The 9,824-nt window shown below is 35.0% G+C and overlaps 1 protein-coding gene across 3 annotated transcripts in view; it reads left to right on the forward strand.

The window, feature by feature from the left end:
• The window catches only part of LOC144976839 (transmembrane protein 163a-like), a 78,315-nt gene extending 73,298 nt beyond the window's left edge, over nucleotides 1–5,017 (forward strand). For all 3 annotated transcript variants that reach the window (XM_078921344.1, XM_078921345.1, XM_078921343.1), the window contains 2 exons: nucleotides 651–792; nucleotides 3,463–5,017. In XM_078921344.1, coding sequence (XP_078777470.1) covers nucleotides 651–792; nucleotides 3,463–3,502 — 182 coding nt within the window. In that variant the 3' untranslated portion in view covers nucleotides 3,503–5,017. The remainder of the gene's footprint in view (nucleotides 1–650; nucleotides 793–3,462) is intronic.
• Nucleotides 5,018–9,824: the final 4,807 nt, after the last annotated feature.

Genomic DNA, 9,824 nt, shown 5'->3' on the forward strand with positions numbered 1-9,824 from the left:
ATCAAATTATTAGATAAAGTGTTGCTATTGGTTCTTGGTTGTATCTTTTATTTTTACATTTTTGTGCATGTGCATATATATATATATATATATATATATATATATATATATATATATATATACATATATACATGTGTGTGTGTGTGTGTGTGTGTGTGTGTGTGTATGCATACATAGATTCTCAACTTTGCATGCCACGTCTGTAAACGAATTACCAATTTTTTTGATGAATAAAGTATCTCATTATCATTATTAATATTATTATTATTATTATTATTATTATTATTATTATTATTATTATTATTATTATTATTATTATTATTATTATTATTATTATTATTATTATTATTATTATTATTATTATTATTATTATTATTATTATTATTATTATTATTATTATTATTATTATTATTATTATTATATAATAATAATAATAATAATAATAATAATAATAATAATAATAATAATAATTATTATTATTATTATTATTATTATCATCATCATCCTCATCATAATAATAATGATAATAATAATAATAATAATAATAATAATAATAATAATAATAATAATAATAATAATAATAATAATAATAATAATAACAATAATAATCCTCAGCCCACGATTTATTGCTATCAATCTTTGTGTTCCAGGTATTATAACGTTCGTGGGGGCCTTCATGAGCCTTATGTCAGAACTCAGCACGGAGCTGCACGAATATGACAACCGGATCTGGTATTTAGACGGCGCTTCCGGTATCACATGTGCCGTGTTTCTTTTAATATTTGGTTTCAAGTAAGTGTGTTTTTATGTAGTTTGTAATGTCCCCTTACTGAAGTTTTGTCTCGTAGTACATGATAGTTGTTGCTGCTGGCTAGGGACCCATTGTGAAGGGTTTTGAGCACGTTTATTGGATATTGTTTATAGAAGTTATCGTCAAAGCTCAAAGTATGATTACTCAATTAAAATATTACTCCTCTTCCTATAACTTCTCTCTCTTTTTTTTCCATTCTATCTTATATTCAACTTATTAGCTTGTTTTTGTAGTGTGACACTTGTGATCTAAAAGTAAAAGGTCCCAGTTTCGAGAGTATCAGCTAAAGTACTTGAGAAGGGCTCTTTAATAATATTTTCTCCGCCCACAGTGGTTTGAAATGAGTACGTGGCCAGTAATAGAGTTGCCTCTGGCAAAAATTGAAGTCTCAATGGACAAAAGCAATTGCTTGCTACCCTTTGGATAGACGTTAGTCTATCGCAAATTACTTTTCGCCAGATCTAACAGAACCAGCTACCTAATCGCTGCTGGGTGAACAGGGGTTCAGAAAAAAACATCTCGGCTTTACTGAGGTTTGATCTCGTTCCCTTTGCGTGTGAATGGAATGCTCAACCGATTCCCCCCCCCCCTTTCCCCCCATTATTAAAAATGAGTTTTTATATACCGCAATGCCCACTAAACGTGCTCAAAGCGCTTTACAAAGGGTCCCTGCAGGGATACGTAACATATAGAACAAGACGACTCCTGTTAGGCGATATTTCATTTTTTTTTCCGACAGAGACAATGTTGTAAACGGAACGGCCAGGTACTCATTTTACACCCGATTACCGTGATAGAATGTGAGTAAAGAGTCTTTTCCGAAAACTCAACTATGCGCCAAGTTAGGCTCGAACCCAGGATCTTCCGATCCGAAAGCGAGTGACATACCACTCGATCACATAGACGCACTGCGTTGTTAAGATTCCTCTCCTATTTGTTCTCTAATGAATCATAAGACGTCATCACTTAACTCACTCATATCAACCCTAAAACCGACTATAGATAGTATGCAGATGACGTCACTCAGGCCTTTGTTATTGTTTTTGCCATCCGCGTTTGTGAGTTGTTCTCACTAAACTGTATTAACCAGACTGTAAAAGTTCATGGTTACACAGAGTTTGTGTGTTGGTCCGTTATACTTCCGGATGGCAATGTTGTGAACTCCTTGGCCAAGCGCATTCTATCTATATCCGTAGTTTTCCCGGGATACGTTTACACCGTGGCTATTTATTACGTTTTTCTGAGACAAATTATAGGTGTAGTATCAAATCTCATGTTTTTATTTTTTGCATGTCAATGATAGTTGAATAAATTAATTATCTATGTGCATGCTCATTATTAATACTTTTTTTTCCAATATTGAAAAGTAGCCAAAATTTCTAGGATTGCGTGAGTTATTTCTCCAGGCATCCAACATGTCCCGATTTACACCTTCTGAGTTTCAGTTAACCAACTTTATCTCCTCCACTACTTTTCCATCCAGTGACAAAGAGTCCACCAATATTTTGCTTTTACATTTTGTTCTTTAAAAAAGAATTGAGCTTTTTTATAGCGAAATATCCACTAAACGTGCTCAAAGCACTTTTCAAAGGGTCCCTGACCAACAGGAACACGTAACATAAAGAATGAGACATGATGCCTGTTCGGCGATAACACAATTTTCTTTTTCAGAAAGAGACAACGCTTTTAACGGCAGGTACTCGTTTTACACCTGAGTGCGGTGAGAGAATGTGAGTAAAGAGTCTTTTCCAAGGACTCGACTATGCACCGAGCGGGGCTCGAACCCAGGACCTTCCGATCTGAAAGAGAGTGTCATACCACAAGACCTCATAGCCGCACATTTTACATTTCGGTCACAAACGACTTGCTTTACATACCGATATAGTATTCGTAAGACTGGCGACCTGGCAAAATCTGAGACTTTAACTATGAATACAGGATTGGCTGTCTTTCGTACTTATTCATGAGGCTACGCGGTCTTGTGATATGACACTCCGATCGTAAGGTTATGGGTTCGAGTTCAGCTTTAAGCGGCAGATAGATGAGTCCTTGGAAAAGGCTCTCTACTCACATGAAACTCGCTTTGGGATCGGAAGGTCCTGGGTTCGAGCCACGCTTGGCGCATAGTTGAGTCCTAGGAAAAGTCTCTTTACTTATATTCTCTCACCCTACTGAGGTGTAAAATCTGTACCTGACCGTCTATGAAAGACAAAAATGTATTCTCTTTAACTCTGGCGTCATGTCCTACATGTTTAGTATTACTGTTGGCTAGGGGCACCTTTCAGGACGTTTAGTGGATATTGCGTTGTTTAAATGCTCCTGTTTTTGTTGTTGTATTAAATCTCACTCATTCGGCTCATCAGTCAAAGGTAATTTGGATATGGGTAGCAAAATGTGTAGTAAGAGTGCTAGTAGCAAGGGCGCCAAAGAAGCTGATTTTTTACTGACTAAAAATATCTATGAAGTTTTTTTCTCCCCGGGTAATGTTAAATATCCCGTTACGAAACGCATTAAAATGGTTTACAAACGTGTAAACGTGCCTTTAAAATGTGCATAGCTTAATACTTGTTTTCATAAAGAAGGGACTTTTGTTCTTTTTTTAAACTGTATTTCCTTAATATTCTTTTCTTTTACATCAATTTGATTTTCAGATTAATTGTACAGATGACATGTCTCTATGGACGAAAATAGTCAAGCACTAGCGCCAAAATGACCGAGTCATGAAGACCAACCTAGAGAGAGAAAGCAATTCACCAACGCATGATTATCCAACTCTGCTGCTGAATTACATCTAAAACATGACTGGATGTCCGTGAAGCCAGGAGCCGAAAAAGGATTGAGGAAAAGTATTTTTCGGCAAATCTAATATTGGTCAAATTCTATTGATAGTATGCACTTGGCTAAGAAGTTCACAACATTGCCATCCGGAAGTATAGCTGGCCAACACACACAACTGTGTGTAACCATGATCGTTTATAGTCTGGCTAATACAGTTTAGTGATAATTACTCATAAACGCGGATGGCAAAAAACAATGACAAAGACCTGAGTGACGTCAACTTCGAACTATCTATATCAGGGAATATTTCAGACTAATGTCCTTCTTTCAGACAAACATTTCTATCTATATGTCATGAAGCCCAGAACCAATAAAGGATTGAGGAAAAGTATTTTTCAGCAAATCAAATATTGAGCAAATTCTATTTCAAGGAATGTTTCAGACTCATGTCAGTATTTCAGCCAACAAAAACAAACTTTAATCAACGAAAGCGATAAATTGTATGTTAACCAGTGTTTGGCACGAATTCAGGCTGCTTATGTATGACTCACAGTCTAAATATTATGGTATTAGAGAGGTTTAGCATATCATACATATCACGCATGACGTAAAACTTAGCTGTCACATGAACATTCACATTTTACCTAAAAAATAGTGCCGATTCGATTTCTGATTGGTTGTCACAATGTAAACATGTCCGTCATTCATATGAAAACCGAACAGCGACAATATTTTTTTAAATTACATATAATGAGAATGAACAAGAGGTACAGTTGAGCTTTTATATAGCGCAATATCCACTAAACGTTCTCAAAGCGCTTTACAAAGTGTCTCTGACCAATAGCAACATGTAACATAAAGAGCGAGACATGACGCCTGTTAGGCGATAATACATTTTTTTTCTCGACAGAGACAACGCTGTTAATGTCCAGGTACTCATTTTACACCTGATTACGACAAGAGAATGTGAGTAAAGAGACTTTTCCAAGGACTCGACTATGGGCCGAGCGAGGCTCGAACCGGGGACCTTCGGATCCGAAAGCCAGTCTCATAACACAAGACTACATAGCCGCACGCATGGTAGATATGTGGTGCCTGACACATATGTGACCCCTCGTCTCAAAACGGTATTATGTCGGGATGAATCAGATGCTAAAAAGTCAAATTATAGTTAAACTGGTCAAAATATGAATCATTGGTATTCAGCACTTTAAAATATGATATTCATTCTCCTGAATAAAACATACAAACTCAACGCAAGCCTGATATTTCTGGCTACAAATTCAACTTTCAGCATCTTACTCATTCCGACTTAATACCGTTTTGAGATGAGGGGTCACATATAATCTACTAAACCTCTCTATTAATACCGGTATGAAGTTGATGCTGAAAAGTGAACTTAATGTGAAAATGACCAAACAATTGAAATTTCAGATCATGTACTTTAAGCTTTCATATAAATATATATATATATATATATATATATATATATATATATTTATATATATAGCCATTAAAATATCCACTAAACGTGATCAAAGCGCTTTACAAGTGGTCCCTAGCCAACAGCAACACTTAGCGTGGAGGACGAGACGTGAGGCTTGTTAAGCGATATTACAATTATTTTTTTTCCGACAGCGGCAACGCTGTTAATATGCTAGATACTCATTTTACGGCCGAGTACGCAATATTATTATTATTATTATTATTATTATTATTATTATTATTATTATTATTATTATTATTATTATTATTATTATTATTAATAATAATAATAATGGCATTTATATCGCACAATTTTATCACTGTATGATGCTCAAAGAATGTTACAAATAATTATTATAAAAAAGTTACATATATAAGTTGTATAGCACAATGATGTCAATAGTAGCAGTGTACGTAATATCCTATCAATATCATGAAAATTTAACGGTAAAAAGGTAGTGCCTTAACAATGATATAAAACAATCAATAGGTTTTGCTTCTCTTATCCTTCTGGGCAGGTCATTCCACTCAAGGGGCCCAGTATGGATAAAGGAACGGCCGCCATAACATTTATAACTATAATTATTTCTAAGAGTAAACCTCGTTTTGTCAGTCGAGGATCGTAAATTCTTATTTGGTACATATATATTTCTAACATGCTTTTAATGTATTCAGGTGCTTCATCATTTTGGCTTTTAAAACAAAACAGAGCAATCTTTAAAATTATTCTCTCTTTGACAGGCAGCCAGTGCAGCTCATACAATAATAGTAGGCAGGGATTGCGCCATTCTCTTTTGTTTTGTCACTCATTAATTTAGCGGAACACATGAATCTTCAAATATTTGTCGTCATGTGACCCCCACACCCCCACACCCCCTCACACACACACACACAAACACACACACACACACACACACACACACAAGGATATAGAAAGAGCAACGAAAACAAGATGACACATTCTCTTCCCGGATTCGTGAAAAACAACGCTGGTGAAATCGTTAGAACGTCTCGGGTTCCCCACTCACCTATACACAGACTGGATGATCAATCAGATACAAAACAGAAAACAACGGGGTGGTATTGATGAGTTTTTAACCCTGTCCTTACCAACTATAGGATAATCGTCACATTCGTTACGATAGAACTAACATTTGTCTTATTCACATTTCTCTTGTACTTCATAAAATTTTAAGAAAATGAACAATGTATTGTAGAGCATTTTTTGTTAAAGAAATTTTGTATCGCAAGAACGTATTGCTATTGTGTTTGAGTGATAAAAAATATATTTTTGTGTTAGTTGGGTGTGAAGTTTTGGTGAACATCCTGAAAATGGCCGGTAAGGAGAGAGTAAAAGCTTTCATTTATTCTTTACGTCTCAAGACTCATCAATATCTTATGTTTTGTATTTCGTGTCTTATTGGCCGTCTTGTACTCTGGTATTAGGAAGGGAAACCTGAAACGTCCACACCATTCGTCACTGTTAATAGAGTTGAGCTCAAATTATTATTGTTTTTATTATTACAAGCTTCAAGCAGCACCGTATTATACATTTTGTACCAGTATTCCTCTTGCATTCTTTAATCACGTTTAGTGGATATGGCGCTATCTAAATGCTCAAGTTATATATATCCCGGTTTTACCCTTTGGCTATGAATGAACTGGGGTGAAAGTAAAGTTTGGTTAACCCACCAAGTAAGCTGTGCCAATGATTACTGCGATGAATGTCATCATGAATATCGTAAAATTGGAGCGAACTATATTCCGGTTTTCGTCCAACCAGGTCATCAATCACATGATTTGATGCTGTACAACGATTGGATATTTCTTTTAAAATGTAAACACACTGCTTTGTTTATGAAAGTTGTAAACATACTCATGTGTCAAACTGAACAAAATGACCAATCGTGATGTTAGATATTTCGGAAGCTGTGAGCACGTTTTACTATGTGGAACACTTTGAGCACATTTTGAAATGTATCCAATGACCTCAAACACATGGAAAGTTAATATAGATCGCTCCCATTGTGCGACATCTTCTTGATTTTTGGAAAATTTCTTGGGACTAGTGGAGACCCCACAATATTTGTGGATAAATAAAGGCTATTCCGAAAATTATTATATTCCTGTATTGTGGTAATTAAGACAGATAGAGACGAATCTTCTGAGCCATCACAGATCAATAATTGGTTAGGTAATAATGTCTGTTGATGCGCGCAAATTAATCTGGCCACAATCGATCAGATGGCGTAAATAAACATAATTTGATTCAACGTCTGATAAAATTACCCTCGAGAATAAAAAAAGGTTTGCAAGTTACTGGAATCTAAATCTGTAAAAATAGTTTTATAATTTTTAGATTTGACAGTTAACCCTCTCCTTACCAACTACAGGAGAATCGTCACATTTGTTACGAAACAATGAACATGTTTCTTTATTAGTTTTGTTTTGTACATCACAACATTTTATGAAAAATCCTTGTTTTATAAAGCTTGTTATGCTGCCCAAGAAATGTGCATATCTAGTATGTACGTATTTCTAATGAATTTGAGTGTAAAAAGTCAAGTTCTTTATTGGGTGGGTATAATATCTGGAAAAATCATGAATATTATAGGTAAGGAGAGAGTTATTTTAGTGCTCGTTGGCAAGCAGTTTAAATAGGCTTTACCGAACAATCTTTGCCCCCCTCCCAAACCTAATTTTTGAAAAGAATATAATAGAATAGATGATGATGGCCAGGTAGAATTGTGTGTGACAGATACAAACAAGTTTTCTCCCCCCAACAATTAAAATGCAATATATTTGATAAGGACACTCTCAATTTTACGACATTCAGCACACTGATCATTGCTACAGCTGGGCGGACAGAAAAAAAACGTGACTTTTTCCTAACGTGAACCTATTGTAACATTACCCGTGTTGAAATTGTCAGATATTTCCCAGTCTATCGCGATATATTAAAATCATATATTGTTAACATATTAATATATTATCAATCAGTTTTATTGATTCCTAACACAATGCTGCATGAAACGGCGGCTAAAGTTGAGAGAAATTGAGAGAACAGTGTGAAGTATGCTGCGGGGCACCGTAATTCATCATCATCATCATCATCATCATCATCATCATCATCATCATCATCATCATTATTATTATTATTAATATTATTTATTATTATTATTATTATTATTTATTATTATTATTATATTATTATTATTATTATTATTATCATTTATCATTCTTCTTCTTCTTCTTCTTCTTCTCTTCTTCTTCTTCTTCTTCTTCTTCTTCTTCTTCTTATTATTATTATTATTATTATTATTATTATTATTATTATTATTATTTGTGACTTTTGGTTGAATCTGCCGTTTTCAGACGTTAGGTCATATTTATATATTCATTCCTTTTGACAAAGAGTCCCAAAAACCCGTCTGAGTGCGTTAATAATTCCTAACGTAATATTTTTCTTACATTACAGTCAGTAAACTGAATTGAATAATATCGTATTAAAGAATTAGAACAGATATTAATCGATTAAAATGACCCACATTTTTGTCAAAAACTTTCAAACCTGAGATTTTTTGGGGTGAAAATGAGAGTCATTAGAATCGAACGATATTTGAATGTTATGTGATCTTGTGGTATGACACTCGCTTTCGGATTAGAAGGTCCTGGATTCGACCCTCGCTTGGCGCATAGTTGAGTCCTTGGAAAAGGCTCTTTACTCACATTCTCTCACCGAACTCAGGTGTAAAATGAGTACCATTTCGTTAATAGCATATTCCCTCTCATAAAAAAAAGTTGTAATATCGCCTAACAGGCTTCATGTTTCGTTCTACATGTTACGCGTTGCTGTTCGTGAGGGACCATTTGTAAAGCGCTTTGAGCACGTTTAGTGGATATCGCTCTGTATAAAACCTCAAGTTAAGCTCAAGTCGAAGGACGAGTTTCCAGGCCAAAATTTTAAATACGTGTTTTTTTTTGGGTTTTTAAATAATAGAGGACGGCAATTTGGATAAGAGCTCTCTGAACTCAAAACAAGTTCTATTCCATCACAAGTCAATGTCGTATCATTATCATAGCTAGTCAAAAATGGTATGATTTCTAGTCGGCGAAAGCAGTGAAATATATAACTCGTATTAATACGCTTCAACAGTCGTGATGTCACTTCCCTCGTAATGACGCATGGTCACTTAGTAACTGGCTCTAAACTATCGGAACAATGGCGGACACCCTTATGAAATATTTCTCCGACGAGCATAAAAGGGTATCCAGCGTTTAAAAAAAAACATTTTGAATCTGTTTTGACTTTTACACATTCTGATCACAAGACATATGAAAAGTTCTATCCAGCGTGAAGAATAAAAAGTACCGATTATCTTTGTTTAGAACCTCGATGGCCGCCGTTGCTGGGCGACGTGACATCAGACTATTGAATCCAATAGTCAATTTGTTTCGTAATTGTGTATTACCGCGAGATATACGTACCGGTAACAGTATCAAAATACCTTATTGAATTCAACGTCAGGAGGGGACAGATGCCCCCACTACCACATTATCTCATTCGTCTGTAGAGTTTCATCCATCCTGTTTTGTTGATAAAGGGGAAACCCGAAACGTCCATTTTTATCTGTTTTCGTATTTTCAATTGAAGCTTTACATTCATTCAATTTCACATTGTCATTGATCTCACTGTTGAAAGGTTACGATGTGATCTCAACTGATCTTGCTTCGTATCAATGTTACTTCT

This window comes from Berghia stephanieae, chromosome 7 (assembly GCF_034508935.2).
Source record: "Berghia stephanieae isolate SIO BIC M18660-M18661 chromosome 7, UCSD_Bste_1.3, whole genome shotgun sequence".
Lineage (NCBI taxonomy): Eukaryota > Metazoa > Mollusca > Gastropoda > Nudibranchia > Aeolidiidae > Berghia > Berghia stephanieae.